General features: G+C 35.5%; 1 protein-coding gene across 6 annotated transcripts in view; it reads right to left on the bottom strand.

The window, feature by feature from the left end:
* Positions 1–1,303: 1,303 nt before the first annotated feature.
* The window catches only part of MACROD2 (mono-ADP ribosylhydrolase 2), a 2,124,656-nt gene continuing 2,107,914 nt past the window's right edge, over positions 1,304–18,045 (bottom strand). For all 6 annotated transcript variants that reach the window (XM_074317443.2, XM_088789270.1, XM_074317442.2 and 3 more), the window contains 3 exons: positions 13,807–13,884; positions 10,305–10,373; positions 1,304–4,707 (listed from right to left, as the gene is read on the bottom strand). In XM_074317443.2, the coding sequence (XP_074173544.2) occupies positions 10,312–10,373; positions 13,807–13,884 (140 nt within the window). In that variant the 3' untranslated portion in view covers positions 1,304–4,707; positions 10,305–10,311. The remainder of the gene's footprint in view (positions 4,708–10,304; positions 10,374–13,806; positions 13,885–18,045) is intronic.

The raw sequence follows: 18,045 nt of genomic DNA, 5'->3' as shown, positions 1-18,045 counted from the left end.
ATTCTCATAGGTATTTAATTTAGGGGCAAAATTTAAATATACTTCAGTAGAAAGGATGTCATATTTACTACCCAACTGTAAGGATTGTTTATTCTTTTGGTTAAGAGTCTTGAGCTCAAGAAGGGCCATTTCCTGCAATATCAAATAGCAGAATCAATGGTCATAATTTACCAAGTGCTTTTCCAAATGGCAAAATATAATATGTTGGCACTTTATTCAATCAGGAATGTAGTAGTATTTCCATGTTCCAAACCAAGGAATGGAGGTGCTTTGTTTCTCAAAGCCCCACAACTGGGCCAGTCTTGGCAAGAGCATCTTAAACAGCTATTATAATCCCCTTTCACCTGAGAACCACCAGTAAAATAGAGCAATGTTTAATAGCATGTTTGGTTGAAGTAAGGCAGAAATATTGGGGGAGAAATGTAAGACTGACAAAGAGATGGAAAATTGGGTGTAGATTAAAAAACTGCATCTGGCCATGCTTGAATCATGTCAAATTCTCTTTACTGTCATTCTGAAGCATTTGTGTTGAGATTGCTCATTGCAGCATAAGACTGTCCTGACTACAATTTTTTTCTCACCAAACCTTGTTTACTAGTAGAAAATGCTCCTTTGGTACAACAGTTTAAAAAGCCTATTTTCCTTTAACTGTTAAATCTCTGGTGTTTTTGGATAAAAGGGATTGACTTTATTGCCTTCCAGAACAAACAAGATAGTATCTCTTCTATAGGAGGAGGAGAGAATCAAATGTGATGGAATATAGATTTCTTTTTTAAAAAGAACATTGAGATTTTTCCATAGTGATTTCTTTTTTTAACCCATAGCCAAACTCTTCACAATTGTGTAATTCAATCATAAGTCCATCAACAATGGACTGAGGAGGATCATGGCTGTGGTGATCACATAGCCAGTGCAGTGATTGGCTTATAAAAGGAGCTCAAAATAATTCTAGTAATAGATGATGGGTTCCGGAGGATGGACTGCTGTTCATGGATCCATTGGCTTCATTTCAACAACTTATATCTTGCACCTCAGAGGCTACCTCCAGGATGAGTAGCTGTCTAGTATTCAGAGAAAAATTATACATTGAGATTTGTGTTTCTACAAACTACTCTATGGCTTAAATTTTGAAAAACATGGCCAAAACATTAACCAATCTTAGTAAGGGAAAAATATTGGTAAGTCAAAGTGATTTAACAGCAGTTAAAAACACATATTTGCAACAAAATATGTAACATTAAATGAACATTTTGAGTTATGAATTACTCATGATTGAGGAACAAATTTCACAAAACACAGATAATTCCACCTTATCCTCTCAAACAAATTTTATTTGTATTCTGCTCTAACAAATATAGTATGAAGGCAACAGTTGTTTAAGTTTCTTAGTGTATGGCACAGATGAAAAGAAACAAACAGATTTAGAAGCAGTCTAGCATTTAAATGCTGGTTTAACATAAGAGGCACGTATTATTCTATTTAGCAATTTATACCAGGTATGAGAAGACAATTTCTTTTTTTCCTTGCAAGCAACAGAATACATTTATTTGCATTAAGTAAAAACATATCTTGATCAAGAAAATTACTGTTTTAAAATTTTCCTTTATATCACAAATGTCAGGGTAAGGCAAATCCTTAATGAATCATATGATAAAAACCCTATTCCCCGAGAAAACATATTAAACATATTCTGCTAACTTTGTTATTTTGCAAAGCAAAGCCGACATGCACCACATACAGAGAAATGTCATTTCAAATCAAGTGCATCAAGCAGAGCTGTATTAATTCACAAAGAGGCTTTTCAGTTTTTCATAGAAAGATTTACAATTAGCTGTGGTGACTAACATGTGACCCTGTCTTACAGACAGTGTTTCGGATGCCTCCTTTGTAAGTTTTTATGAAAGAAGACTTGTCCGTCATCTGAATAGTTACCAGCTAGAGGACAAGCCCCTTTGTCTCTCCTACAATGAGTACCTTTTTAATTAGAACTATTATGTTGAAAGCCTACTTCAAACCTCAGTATTTAAACATAACTAAAATGGGGCTATTTTCCTCCCCTGCTCCCTCCTGTAACCCCTCATGCCACATAACCAGGCAGTAGTGTGGTTGGAAATTGACATCCAGAATTCATGTGCAAGAGAAACAGTCAGCTTTAAAATTTTCCATTGTACAGTCTGTGCAATGACAGCGCCAGTGAAATAAAGGTTTCTTGTGTTGAGGTGTCTCCGATCTGGCCCACAGCTAGATTTTTAATATTTTACTGTTAAAATGGAAAGTAACTTCATTATTTGTTTTAAAGCAGAAAATCTTATAACCCAATCAATAGCAATCAAAAAGCATAATGAAACAAAAATGAAACATAATATAATCATCAAATGAAGTTTAAACAAATTCAGCAGTGGAGCTAATGATATTTACTCCGCATTCTCTTAGCTTCCCGGGTACAAAGATTACTTTTATTTTCTACAGTTTTTAGGCAGAGAACTACTTCCTTCCACTCTGACCCACCCACATTTAAAATGAATGAATAAAACAGCTGTCCTGGATGATAAGGAAGATACCAAGACTGAAATAATTCCCATCCCAACTGTTCCAGGGATATTAGGTCTCTTTCATTTTTATCCATTGAAAGTCTCTATCCCTCTTTCCTCCCTCATGTTTTAAACTGTAACTCATTGCTGAGTGTGAGTAACACTCATGTTTGGGAGTCACAAGGAAATGTGCTCCTAGCAGACTGCATTTGTCAAGCACTTCACAAGAATGATGGTGACTTTCAATTAAGTTACAAAGATGACATAAAATATAAAAACTATCAGTATTGAAATGGCATCATTTCTTGAATTATTTAAAATGAGCCTCTTTTTTTTTGTTTTTCTAGAAAGCAATGTCTAATGACAGCAGAGGAGTCTAGAATAAATGGCAGAAGAAATGGACATGCTCCAAAATCATGAGGTCACTTAAATAGCATTGCTGTTAGGTTGATGAGCAGCTTGAAAAAAAAAAAAAAAAAAAAAAAAAAAAAAAAAAAAAACCCAGAACGTTAAAACATATTACATATGCAGAAATATAACTTGCTGATGATTCCAATATATGAAATAAGCCATGCAGGGGGGCAATAAATTCAGAAAGCCCAACACAAAACTAATAGGAACATAAAAAGGTGAATTTTTCCATAGAGGAAAGGGCAAAACTAAAGAATTTCATGGAATATTTAGGAAGTAGAGCACCCTTTTATTTTAGAAATACTCAATTTGATCCATTACTTTTCTTTCTCTACTAAGAGAAAATATATCAGTAACTTAATATTCTAAAGCCTTTATAAGGAAGACGGATTTAAGGACATATGCAAGAAATGGTAACAGTTTCCATGGGGCGGGGGTGGGGGAGGCGAGAAAGAATGGTCTTAGAACGCAGGGAGGCTGTGGGAAGCAGCCAGCCATCTTGCCTCATGAGGGTGGTTGTACATGTTGGCTCTGGGACAGACATTTGTGACAACTTCTGACTTCCTCCAGGGCACTTCATCACCATGCCCACACTACCACTGGCATCTTGGCTTATTCATACTGCTGCTCCCTTAAAGGCCACAATCAGTGGTCTGCTGTAAGAAGAGGCCAGCTAGCATATTAGTCTTGGACTTGGCATGAGCAAACCACACCATTTAAAAGCAGACCAGTAAGCCAAAATTGCATACAAGACCTCTAATTGCCTCTAACTTCAGGTGAGAATCTGTTCTGTGGGCCATCAAACCTTGGGTAAAGATAAGATGTTCTTTTATAAAAAGCACATATATAAAGAGATCTTTCAAGTAGAACTTTTAATTTCACAGGTATATGTTTGAATCCTAAATGTTGCAGCCCCCTCTCTTAACTAAAACACCTAGAAAAGTGCTGTCCTTTATAATGGTGTCTCACAGAGTCACATCTCACTGGGGGGCTCCATGCTACAGCACATGATAAAGACATCAGGAACCAAACAAGCTCTACTGAAAGTCGGTGTCAGAGAAGAACACCTCTGCTGTTCTGCTGGTGATGGGGAGCCCAGAGGACTGTCAGGGCTTGTCTCCCTTGTTTTACCTCTGTACTCTGCTCTGGATTAAGTCTTGCTTCCATATTCCCCGTTAACCACATGGAACAAAACTGTACCTTGGGAATCCCTGAAGAAAATATAATTTTCCATTCCTCATCCTGACCTTTTCCAAGTGATTTCTGAGGGTGTTGCCCATTTTCTATCTTTGTCTATGGATTATACAGGAATTGGACCTGGTGATTCCTGTAGCTTATCAAACAATCATCTTCCTTCCCTTCTTTGGAGAAACCACTGTACAACCTGCTTTGTGAAATAACCGAGAAAGCAGATAGGGCCGAGGATACACACGTGAGTGTTAAACCATGACCCTAGGGCAAAGTTATGAGAGAAAAGACAGAAATTACAGGAATAGAGCCTGAAAGATGCATTAATGTGGGTCACCCCACCAAATTACAGGAAACTTTTTTCTTCGTCTTCTTCTGTAAGCAAACAGAACAAAATGTAGCTAGAGAAATGAGAGCAAAGGATTCCCCGTCCTTCTGTGGGACTTGCCTCCCCCCACCCCCACCCTCCACAGACAGTGCTGCTGTCTTCCCACTCTCCCCAGGACCAGGAGAGGCTGTAATGCTGAAGACTGGCATTTACTTCTATTTCTTTGTTCCTTTGCTTCATCTTGTGCCCCTGCCAAAGAACAGGAGAAACCATTTGTTAGATTAATGACAAGCCATCTTCACAGGTTTAACGAGAATATCTTTTAAATACCATTGTCGCCCCTTACCTTTGGGGGGATAACTTCCAAGACCTCCAGTGGATGCCTGAAACCATGGATAGTACCCAACCTTATATATAGTATGCTTTTTCCTATACAGATACACTATGATAAAGTTTAATTTATAAATTAGGCACAATAAGAGATAAACAAAAAGAACTAATAATAAAATAGAACAATTATAACAACATACTGTAATAAAAGTTGTGTGAATGTGATCTCTCTCTCAAATTATCCGAAATCTTCCATTTAATATTTTCGGACTATGGGTGACCTCAAGTAACTGAAACCATGAAAAGCAAAACCATGGATAAGGGGGGCCATTGTACAGTCATTTAAATGTTTCTTACCCCTTAGACAGGCATAGCAATATCTTATTTGACTATCAAAGAACTTTGGATATCTGAGATGTAATTGATGGCATAGGGTATCTTTAAAAAGCATATGAATCACTGTTTAATAAATGTATGCCACATTGACAACTTGCTTCAGATGATGGGGACGATTAACTCACCTCTTCAAAATATTCTTTTAAAAACCTAAACTTGATTTGCTGTGTCTTCCCTTTTTGGCCCCATTCATACACTTTAGTTTCCAGAGCTCAACATATAGATAATAACGATGACAATTTACATAATGTTGATTTGCAAAAGTCATTGATGGTATTACTATGGTAATGATGGTAATACTACAAAAGTCATATGTAGTATTACTTTGTATATCTCACCACTTTGAGATCTTACTTATTAAATAGCTGCTGTGTTCCCCACTTGTGAGAGAATTCTGAGAAGATACCAGGCCCTAGAAGACCTTATATTCTTTATTTTTTTGTATTTTTATAAATAAGGTATAATCCACATATAGGGAAATGCACAGATGTTAAGCACACTTCAATCTGTTTTGAAAAAATGCATACATTTAACTCACACCACTATCAAGATATAAAACATTCCCATAGTTCCAGAAAGTTCCCTTTCAAATTATTAACCCCACTTCTGCTAGAATCAATGACTGATCTGATTTCTATCACCATAAATGACTACATCTCTACAAGGAAGAACTGGAGCAGATGACCTCTGAGCTAATTTTCTACTATAACATCCTATGAATCCTTTTGAAAAACTACTCTTTGAGGTGTGTATATATATGTAAAATACTTAAAATATGCAAAAGTAGACAAGAGAGGAAAGTATCCTGAGTAATTCCCCCATTGACAATAACATCTGTAGTTAATATTATGGAATGTTTCCTTAAAGGATTTTTCTATATCTTTTATACATATATACATAATCACAAATTTCAATTTAACACTGAAAATTGTAAACATAAATAAAATTACAGATGATAGTATAACATACCCAGAATATATCCACCATCCAGATTTAATGTGTTAATATTTTTCAAATTCCCTTGTGATCTTTATTTTACTTTAAAAAATAAAATATTACGGGTAAATTAAACTGTTTTAGATCAATTAATTTAATTTACAGATAAATTAAAACTATTTCTCTTCCTTCCCAGAAATTACCAAATCCTGATATCAATGTGAATCAATAACTTACATGTTTTTATATGTTTACAAACATATTATTTACAAACACGCTCACACATAATGAAAAATATGTAGTATTACTTTGTATATTATAAAATGTACATAAATAGTAATTTTGTTTTACCCTGTTTTTAACTACAAATTGCTATTATAAATGTATAGTCAATATGTAATTTTATTTGCCCTTGTGTTTACCATTTTTCTTGGCTCACAATTGTTTCCTGCACCCTGCTCTTTCCTCTGGGCTCAATTTTCTTCTAACTGTTGTGCAACATTTAGGAGATTTTAAAGAGAGTAAGTAGCGATTTTCCCCTGAAAACGGCAAACACCATTTCTTAAATGATAGTGGAACTACTGTAGAATTCTATATTGACAATTATTTTTATTCATGTTTTGAAGACTCACAACTATTCCATTGTCTTCTGACTCTGGATGCTGGGAAGCCTGCTGTCCGTATAATACCCAATTCTTTATAGGTTAACTCTCCTGTCTCTCAAATTGCTTTAATTTTTTTCTCTTTGGTGTTCTGTAGTGCCTACGTGTGAATTTATTTTAAAAATAAGTCCTCCTTGTGACTTATTGTTCTTCTTTTAACTTAAAATTCATGACTATTGTCAATTCTGATAAATTCTCAGCCATTAAATTCCAAATGTTGACAGTCTACTATCTCTTTGTAGAATACCTAGTGAACACAAAACATCTCAGTTATTCTCTTATCCTTCATGTCTCCTCATGTGTCTTTTACATTACTACATTTTTATTTGCTTTTTCCAAATTTTTGTTAATTAATTTTTCATAGTGTTGCTCTTTTCCTATCATTTTATATCTGACTTTTATCTTTTTGTCATTTAAATGTATTTATTTTATAAAATCTTCAAAATTTTCTGCTCTCTCAAGTTCTTACGCTACTAATAATCCTGTAATTTTACCCACTAACTCTCATTTTTGATAGATAATTTCCTTGTGTGTTTTGTAAGTTTTAAAATCGTGAACTCATCTTCAGAATTTTTTTCTTTTGTAGGAATTCCAAGTGATAGTTTTACATTTCCATTTTGCTACCTACAGCAGGGATAACACTGATCCATAATCAACTATTAAATTAATTTCTCAGTTTATATATTGAGAAATTAATATATAATTTGACTTTGGATGGCACAAATTTGTTTCAAACTCATGGTGCATTTGTGTTTTCTACTTATCATAGGAGCCTTTTTCTTTCCCCCATGCTGCACCCTGGGCAGAAGTCTCCTTGTTAATTTCTGGAGGTGGGAGTCCCAGATTTATATATGTAGAGGTAACAGTTCCAACTCCTTACCTTGTGTGACTCAAGGTCCCAGGTAGGCATTAGAACCCAATCCCTAGACATAGGACCTATCTCTGCATTAACAACAAATCTGTAGACCTAAAATCTATGCAACATTACTAACAATTGTCACCCCAATAAACTTTAATTAAAAAAAAGAAATCTGTAGCCCCTAGTGCCGCTGCATCTCCAGTTTATCAGATTATTGTTTTGGCTTTCACAGTCCTCTTCACTTCTGCCACATTTGTTTTCATGTCAGTTGAGCTATGTATTTTGAAATATTTTTGTTATAGCTAATCTCTCATTTCTAAGCATTTGTATTGGGAGGCTTCTGAATTACCCCCCACTGTGTCAGTTACCTATTGCTTCATAACAAACAATTCCAAATCTTAGAGGGTAAAAACATTATTTATTATTTTTCATGATTCTATAATCTGGTCTGGCCTCAGCTGGGCAGTTCATCTGCTCCAGGTAGTATCCACCAGGGCCAGAACATCAAAGATGACCTCTCAGTTTCTAGGCTCTCTCTCCTCGTGGCCTTTGTCATTCTGTAGAAGTGCCTGAACTTCTTACAAGGTGGCTGGATTCTAAGAGCAAGTATTGTGAGTGAGCAAAAATGGAAGTTACAAGGCCTCTTAGTGCCTAACTTAGAAGCCATACTTTGCATGCCATATTTCTCTAGAACTAAAGGTTCAGATTCCATGACCATCTTTATATGCCCTCAAATACTTGTTGAAAAATTATTTTCACATTTACAGAATATTCTATTGATTCTTTAATATATTCTCTCATTGTTATTTATGATATTCCTGATTTTTTACATTTATAAATTACACAACACAAACAATCTTGTATTATATCTTTGAACTCTGTAATTCTAATTCAATTTTACTATAATTCTTTAATTTCCTTGAAGGTATGGTGCACAGAACTAAGGTTAGTTTTCTTCTTCCTGTTGAACTTCCAGATAGTCTCTATAAACTCAGCTGAATAAATATTTCTGTGGGAATCAGTGAAGTTCCTCAGATCATACTGTTCTCTGTGACAACTGTGTTTGGAAACTCACTATTGTTTGGGGAAGGTATGGTGTCAACAAAGAATTTTATATTGGGAGTATGTGCACTTCCATTGATCAACCAAGTGACCCTGTGCAATCCCCTTCTCCTTCCTGGAACTGAGTTTCTTTAAACTAATTTTGAATTTTAAATTTTGACAACTTACTCATTAGGGTAAAGGTATAAATTGGTGTTGATGGTCAAGAAGGAAAATATTTTGACATTTACCAAAGAAAACAGATTTGTCCTGGTACTATATCTATATATTGATCACATAGGAAAATAATAGTTTCTGTAAGAAAAAAATATCTAGACAAGGAGCCTATAGTTTGTTGTCAACAAAAGGGCAAAAGGTAAGGCAATACTGAAGAACTTGTATTTAAAATTTTCAGGTTTAGTCCGACTTCATTAATTTTTAATGGATACTCCTCTACCATATTATTTGTGCTGCTTATCAAGATACTTAAAATACATAAACAAGGTTGACAAAAAACAGAAGACATGTTTATAAGACCATGTTTGCGTGTGTTTATAACTTTAGCAGCTCTATGCTATACATGTATTACACAAATGCTATTATATTGAGTTGTAAATGATGTTCAAGACCATGATGTGAAGGACAGATGTGTGTGTACTTTCACACGTTCTCAAAGTTTATTATGTGGTGATGCAGCAGCTCAAGAGTCTGGTGCAGCATGACCTCCTGGGGGAGTGTAGAGACCTATTGAGAAGATACAGGGAGTGCAGGGAGGTTCTGGGAGGCAAAGGTGTAAACACATTTGTGTCATGTGCTGGATGACCCATAATTCATTTATTCTACACTTTTTTTCCCCCACAGCTAAGTAATTTAGGCTAGGAATTGGAATGGCAAGCCTGACTTCTTTCCTCTAATTCTTCTCACTAGCCCTCACGATATGGAAAAGGGTTACAGACCACTCATCATTCTAGATATACTTCAGTCTCTGTTGAGAGATTTAGAGTGTTGGTCTGGAAAAACTCCTAAATATGGTCTGGCCCAAACTTTTATTTTCCTGGGGAGTTCCCTGAGGCTCATTCAACTCCACCAACCTTTGCACAGACACAGCAGTCTACAGGTAGTGGAGTGAGAGGTTAGAACATAAGACCGGCTTCTTTCTGCCCAAACACACTCAAGGGCATTTACACATTCTCCAGGGCACACATTTAGTGTTATGCTTAAAAATGTATATATTTAGTATACAGAATATACTAAAACAACTCAGCAGGTAATTTCTGGAAAAACAATACTTCAGAATCAGCTTGGGGTGGCTGAACTAATTTGATCACTCCAGGAGGCCAGAGGGTGAGATTGATAGGAAGACATTTTTTCTTGATGTCAAAGCTCAGAAAACCAAAGCACCACATAATGAATATGCTGTAGTTTATCTAGTCCCTTTAAAGACAGCAAGCTTCTAGGGTAATACTTGCTCCTTACACTGTTATTTGGTATAATGATTTTTAAAGTTTAGCCTGAGCCATGCTATGGGACTTGGTAGAGCCTAGGGAAATCCAATATGCTATTTACAAACACTTCCTATGGCCACTGTAATCAATTGAAAATCCCACAACAGAGGCACTTACCTATTAGTTAATCTTCTTGCTGACTCTCTGTTGGGTCATTTACACTGTCAACCTGACTATTCATTTCAACTATAACCAGAAAGGGAAACAAAAAAGGATAAGTATTTATTAAACCCAAATCTCTTAAGCACATTAAAATGGTCTATGAGTAGATATATTTTTGATTTCCTATCTTATACCTCTTTTCAGTTCATTTGCATTTCTTTAAGATTTTGGGACCATTTTTGTCAATTTTTACCAGTCAGGAATGGGAAGGGCAGAATTACCTCTTTACTGAACTGTAGAAACTGAGTTGTCATTTTATACCAGCTTTTTGGGTTGACATTTTGGGTATATTTATTACCATCCTTAGGTAAATTCAAAGCTGTTAATAAAAGTCTAAGAAAATAAAGAGAAAACAAAGCAAAAGAGAGCATTGACCTGCAGAAAGGTAAAGAGTTCCCGCTCAAACCGCTATGTCAATAGGCTTCTTTGTTTTGCCATGTTTTCAATTTTGAAATTCAAAACAGACCCTGTAAACTTGCCAATGCGTATAGTGGCAGTGGGCCCCATGAACTAGAAAAGCAAAACATCTAACCAGATCACACAGCAATGATAAAACAAAACCTGTGCTTTTACTTTTCTGTGTGTATTTTTCTCTGAGCATTTGCATAAAAATAGAATGCATAATTACTGCCATTGTCCAGAAGTAGTGAAGCACAGACATAGCAATCACTGGAAATTTTCAAGGGTCAGTAGGTTTAATTAGGTTGATATTTTTAAAGCATCAAAGCCCATATTATAAAGTGAGAGACAATATACAAATGGACAATGGCCAGACCATATACAGCATTAGAATTCCAACTTAAAATCTCTGCAGTAACCAGCCTGGGCAACAAAACCACAGCCTCTGTAGCAATCAGCTCAGGATGGTCAGTGACTGCCAGATTCCCTATATTTTGCCCCACACTTTCTACATAGTAGGGGCCAACCAGGAAAAGCAAAGTATGTTCCCAAGCCAGCCACCTAAGATGCCCCACTTCTAGTTAGCCGAAGTTTCCTTCCCCATGACAACAACCTCCAATCAGAGGATGCTATGAGCCTTCCCTTTTGTTAATTATAAAGGTTTCCCACTTCCTTGCCTGCCTTTGAGTTGACCAAACACAAGTGATAATGGCTGACACCTTTATAAGCTCAATTAAGAAATCTGTGTTTTCTCATTTGGGTAGCCTTCATTTATTTGCACAGAATCAACCACCCAAGTCTCTTTTTCTTGAACATGAAAGCTCGACTCAAGTAAAATAGTGGCAGATGCTGTTTTTCACACCCCAAAGAAGGAATGACATTGTATAGCATCCCACTCAACTCTTTCTGAAGGAGGAAGGTTTTAAAAGCAGGTCTTTGTTTTCACCGGCACAGTAGTCTGGGTTTCTAATGATGTGTGAGCTCATTCTAAACCCAGGTGTAAACTGGCCAGATGCCGTAATTCTACCTCTACAAGGAGAATAGTGTGTGTACTTTCAGTCTTGGTTTACAAAGTTGTTATAAGTTCGTCCATCTCAGTGTGCGAGCATGCAGAATAAAATATAGTAGAGCATTCCTTTCCTGCTTCTTCCTCCAATCCAGGGGTCATTAGGTCCAAAATTTATTAACAAATGCTGCTATAAAAAGCTTTCCATGATCAAATATGTTTGAAAAAGCAACTTCAAACAATGTTAATAAGTTTCTTTACAACTGAGACTTCTTAGAGCCTAAAAGATGCATGGTGAATCTCCAAGTGAGGGCTAATACTCAGTATTTCCCACATTTATTTCCCTTGTATTCGGTGAGCATTGTATGGGCCTGATATTCTTCAGAACATGCTTTGTAAAGACCTAGTTAAGAACCATAGGTATAGAGTTGCAATTAGGCTGGGGCAGGTTTTGTGCAATTGAGCATGACTATCATGGGTTGGCTTTTAATGGACGGATCTGGTGTTCTTTATTTTTTTTTTTTAAGTAATTGCAGTTTTTGCAATTATTTTTAACCTTTACTTTTTCTTTTTCTTTCTTTTTTTTTTTATTTCTTTCTTTTTTTTTTTTTTTTTTATTGGGGAAGGGTAATAGAACTTTATTGGGGAACAGTGTGTACTTCCAGGACTTTTTTCCAAGTCAAGTTGTTGTCCTTTCAATCTTAGTTGTGGAGGGTGCCGTTCAGCTTCAAGTTGTTGTTCTTTCAGTCTTAGTTGTGGAGGGCACAGCTCAGCTCCAGGTCCAGTTGCCAGTTGCTAGTTGCAGGGGGCACAGCCCACCCTCCCTTGTGGGAGTCAAACCGGCAACCTTGTGGTTGAGAGGACGCGCTCCAACCAACTGAGCCATCCGGGAGATCAGGGGCAGCTCAGCTCAAGGTGCCGTGTTCAATCTTAGTTGCAGGGGGCACTGCCCACCATCCCTTGCGGGAGTCGAGGAATCGAACTGGTAACCTTGTGGTTGAGAGCCCACTGGCCCATGTGGGAATCGAACCGGCAGCCTTCAGAGTTAGGAGCATGGAGCTCTAACCGCCTGAGCCACCGGGCTAGCCCTGGTATTCTTTTTGAACATCATTCTCCTAGATAATGTATGCCCATGGGTAAAAAAATCAGTTTGTGCAAAAGGGGCTATAACGGTGTGGAATACCAACTACTACAGGGAACTCTATTTAAAACAACCAAGTACCAGTAGCTGAATTTTTCCCAAAGGCATTATCAACTCAAAGTAATTTCCTTTTTTTAGGGGGAGAGGGCTAAAACAACTGAAACTGCAAGATATATATATCTTGAGTATATACATATACACACACAAATATATAAATAGTTCACTGACCAATTCTGGTTCACCTAAGCTCTTTGGGGTATAGAATTAAATAAATGTTTAGTAAATCATGTATGCTCAAATAGTAGTTTTGCAATGCAAATTATAAAATATCAAGAGTATGTTGTGCATGGGTAAGAACATGTTCATATTCTTGAGGCTCAGAATCTTCAGACAATTTCAAAATGAGAAGGGACTTTAAAAACAAAAACAAAAAACGTTTTGTGAATTTATTTCTAAGATGCTTTTAAAGACTCGCTATGATTTTGGCCAAGCCATCTGATGTGATACACTGAGACAGTGTGATGAAGGTGTAAGAACAACCTTAGCCAAAACTCAAGCCAGGGCTCCAGATTGGAGCAGGGGTGACAATTGAACAAGCACTTTTTTAAGACATCAGTGAAGTTTACCAGCTAGACTTCAGTCTAGCTCAGCATTGGATTTACCTAGTGTGGCCTCAGTATTGTAAGGTATGATTGAACTGAGGTACATGCTGTATTTTTAAACTGAGCTAGTGTCAGTGTTTTAAAAAGGCTGCCAATTTTATAAGTTCTTAGTAGAAAATGTTTTTTTAACTTCACCTTGTTCTAACTGAATATGTTGATTCATAGGCTAGCTCCCTTAATCCTACATAACACACAGAAAATGTGCCAGATTTGTATTCTGTATGAGCTCTAATCCCTTATGATCCTTACCATCAGGACTTGTACAGTTTTCTGTGTCGCAGGAGCCTTCCCTTTTCACAGAAACTCTAGGTGTGTTCTCGCCTTGAGCTGAAAGAGTGAAATAAGTAGTTCTTGATTAATATAGAATTAGAACAACCTGACTGCCAATTGTTCTGTCACCCTCCATTGCCTTCTTCAATTTAAAAATACTCTTGGGATTCAACTTCTTTTGCAGAAAAAGTTAAAGGAAGAAATAGTTGCTTTGAATACTTTAGTGCTGTCATCTTCTAAATTCTCAGATTTGGGAGAGAATCACATACATACATACACAATTTCTCAAATTAGAAATCTGGTTCTTGGTTTAATCAGAACAACCTATGATTTAAATTTAGGAAAATTTGTATATATGTGAGTTTATGTAGCTTAATCTTTGAAGAGAAAAAAAAGAAAACCTACTTTGCCTTAGGCGTGCCTAAAAGCAGAAAGATTCATTCTCCTGGCAGTGAGGTAATTCATTTAAACACACATGAATGGTTTAGTTGCTTCCCTAGGAGACCTTCACAGATGCTGCCATTTTGGATTGCTGAGAATCCAGTCTTTAGGTAATTTCCGTGATTGTTCTCTACTTGCACAGCTTCAGAAGACCTGTCATCCATATGCTGTAACTAAAGCTGTATAACATGCTTAAGTGTAACAGTAAGGGGATCTTTTCTTTTTTTCATTGCAAGAAATTTTCCACATAGTCAAAAGGACAATATCTTCTTACTTCTTAGTTAAATATCTATTGTGCTTTCATAACTTGAAGAGCTAGGACATTTGAAAATACAAAAACAGATAGAGATCATGTGCTGGGAAATCCACAGTTTCAAAGTTTCAATTATTTCTGTATTTTTTCATGTAAATGGTTAAATTCATTTTCATTACATGAGTACTTATTGTGCCTGCAGTATGTTAAATTTGGTGTGCCTGTGGGTGAGGATGAAGCAAGGATGGGAAATATGCAGTTTAGAATCCCTTCAAAGGAATATACCTTCAAAGATAAAAATTGCACTCTTGGTAATGATTTACTGAAGCTTACAATCAAGAAATATGACTCAAAGGTGACAATCTCTGAGCCTGGGTAGATAGATGGTAGGGAGGTCAGTACTTGAAGACATATAAAACAAGTAGAGTATAGGAAGGGAAAGAAAGGCATTTTAGCTTTGAAGTGTGAAGTGTTGGGTCACTTCATTAGAGATGCCAAACAAACTTTTGTATCCAGGGCTGAGGAAGAAAATTATGAATTAGACATGTACGTATTTGGGAGACATCAATATAGAAGTAACACTGATGATAAGAGAATGGATGAGAGAAGTCAGGAAAAGGCTAACACAAGAAGAAAAAAAAATTACTCATAAGCTCCTGAGCCCTTCAAGGACAATATGAAAGTAATTGTGTCCATGAGTTCTTTTCATTAGTTCCTAAGGATGAGGTTGGAGAAGGGAAAACAAAACTTGAAACTTCCAGCTGGACTTAATATTGTATCATTTCCTTTCTCACTCTGCCAATTCTAGAAAGAGGACTGTTTTTCAATTGCTCATCAACACATTCCTTAAAGACACAAATACAGAAAATAAGAAACAAACAAACAAAAAATTGATGAATTTCTCTCTAAGACCAGGAGCAGAAAATCTTGGCTAATTATGCCTCAAAACACAGAAGTAATAACCAAAAAAATGGAAATATTTGACTTTATATAAACATAATAAAATTTTGGATGAAAATAATACCATAAGTAATGTTTAAAATATAAAGATTACAAATTGAGGAAATATATTGATTCGTTTTTATCATAGACAAGGGTTAATATCTTTAATACATAAAAAACTTCTAAAAATAGAGACAAAGAAGATCAAGAAACTGATACAAAATTGATCAAGAAACTTAACAAACAGTTCATTTAAAAAAAAATGGCCTGTAGTCATGTGAAAAGATTACTCAGTTTGCTAATGATGAAGGAAATGAAAATTAAAATCACACTGAGAAAGGAATTTCTGCCTAAGGTGGACTACTATGATGTAAACTAACCCTCCCACTAAGAACAGCTAGAAACACTGGACAGATTCTATAAGACATTATTTTAAGGCACCAGAGAGCCATCAATGCAGCACAAACTGGAGGAGGTGCAAAATGCAGAGTCTGACATTCCAAATGTGCCAAGAAGTTGAACAGAGCCTCCAGAGGTCTTATGAGGATTGGGGGAACTGGGGCAGGAGGGAGGGACAAAATTTGGAGGTCAGGGCCTACCGAGAAAGAGTTGCCCTGGTAAGTACCTCAAGTTTTCTGTTGGGTTTTCTGAAGGGTTATACTCTTGGAGCAAGGATGAACTTGAAATAAACCAGCTCTTTAAAAAAGTGAAGTCCATCAGTTTGATTTCTTCAGAATGCCGAGCTGGGTAGTTTTGTGTCCTTTGGCTAGCCCTTCTCCTGCAGACCTCAGCTTTGAAGAACAGAGTCTTGGAATATTGTACTTACATACTTTTCCTATTCTACCTTCACCTAAGCCAGGATAAGCAGAGATCTCACTTGTTATCTTTTCTCTACAAAGTCTTCCACTACATGTGTCTTCCATTTTAGGCCTGGATTGCAGCTTTTGCTGTTTGAGGCAGAGATAAAGAAAATGTTTTGTGTACATTGCTTACTGAATAATAAGGACCAAAATTAAGGCCTCTGATCAACTTCAAAACAAAAACAACAGAAAACAAAACCAAAAACTAAAGTCCAACTTTTAATCAATTCAATTCCTAATTAGATTACAGTGCTCTGTTCTGTCTTACCTGCTTGTAGAAACAAAAATAAATCCTCTTTGGAAAAAGATTAAACCACCTAGAGACTCAAGTTATCTCTACAATGTTTTGCACAAAGTGTCCTACATTCAGTAATAATAATAAAAATATAATGTAGCATTCCAAAAAAACAAAAATGAATCACTTAAAACAGATAGAGACATATTAGAAATCCAGATATTATAGAAACACTTTAAAATAATGATTAATATGTTTAAGAACTGGATGTCAAGTTGGAAAATGTTCTTGGTAAAGAAGTTGGTTAGATAACTGGAAACCATTAAAAAAAGTAAGATGTAAATCCTAGAATTGAAAAATATACAATAATTGAAATTAAAAATTTAACAAGTGTATTTGGTAGCAAGTAGACACAGCCAAAGAAGGGATTAGTAAAATGAAAACTAGGTTAGAATTAAAATAAAGTACAGATGAAAAATACACAAAGAGTTAGTAAACACATGAGATAGGGTCTATCACATATGTAATGTGCAAAAAGCAATATTCTAAAAGATAATGGCTGATAATTTCCTCCAAATTAAGGTGTTAAGATGTTAAACCACTGTTTCAAGAGTGTTATGATCCACAAGCATAATTAATACAAAGAAAAACCTCACTTAGGCCAATCTTTGTAAAATGCTAAAAACCAAGGTTAAAAAATATATAAAATTATCTACTGAATAAAAATCCATTAACTTCAAAATAATAACAATAAGATATATAGATAACTTCTCAGCAAAAATAATGGAAGCCAGAGACAATGCAACCATATCTTGAAAGTGCTCAAAGAAAAACTCGCCAATATAAAATTTTGTATCTAAAAAAAGCTACTTTCAAAATTCAATTTGAAATAAAAAACATTTTCAGGGAAAAAAAAGTGAAATTTGTTATCAGTAGACCTACCCTAAAGGAATAGTTTTCACCATACTCAAAAATAAATGCCCGATAAATTATAGAACTAACTGTGAAAGGTAACATGGAGAAAGGTCTTCACAACATTAGGCAAAAGTTTCTTACACAGGAAAAACAAAACACCAACCACTACGGAAAGACTAATAATCTGGAAAACATTAATTAGTATCATTAGTATATCAAAACATATATTAAGAGATTACAAAATAAGCCAGAGTGGAAGAATATATTTGCAATTCAGGTCATTTACAAAGGACTCTTGTACTACCATGTTTCCCCAAAAATAAGACCTAGCCAGACCATCAGCTCTAATGTGTCTTTTGTACCAAAAATTAATGTAAGACCTGGTCTTATTTTACTATAATATAAGACTGGATCTTATATAATAATATAATATAATATAATATAATATAATATAATATAATATAATATAATATATACCAGGTCTTGTATTACTACAGTATAAGACCAGGTATTATATAATATAATATAAAACCAGATCTTATATTAATTTTTGCTCCAAAAATGCATTAGAG

This window comes from Rhinolophus sinicus, chromosome 13, assembly GCF_057876585.1.
Source record: "Rhinolophus sinicus isolate RSI-liver-muscle chromosome 13, RSI-T2T, whole genome shotgun sequence".
NCBI classification, from domain to species: domain Eukaryota; kingdom Metazoa; phylum Chordata; class Mammalia; order Chiroptera; family Rhinolophidae; genus Rhinolophus; species Rhinolophus sinicus.
Note: the sequence above shows the minus strand (reverse complement) of the source record. Positions and strands in the feature narration are given on the sequence as shown.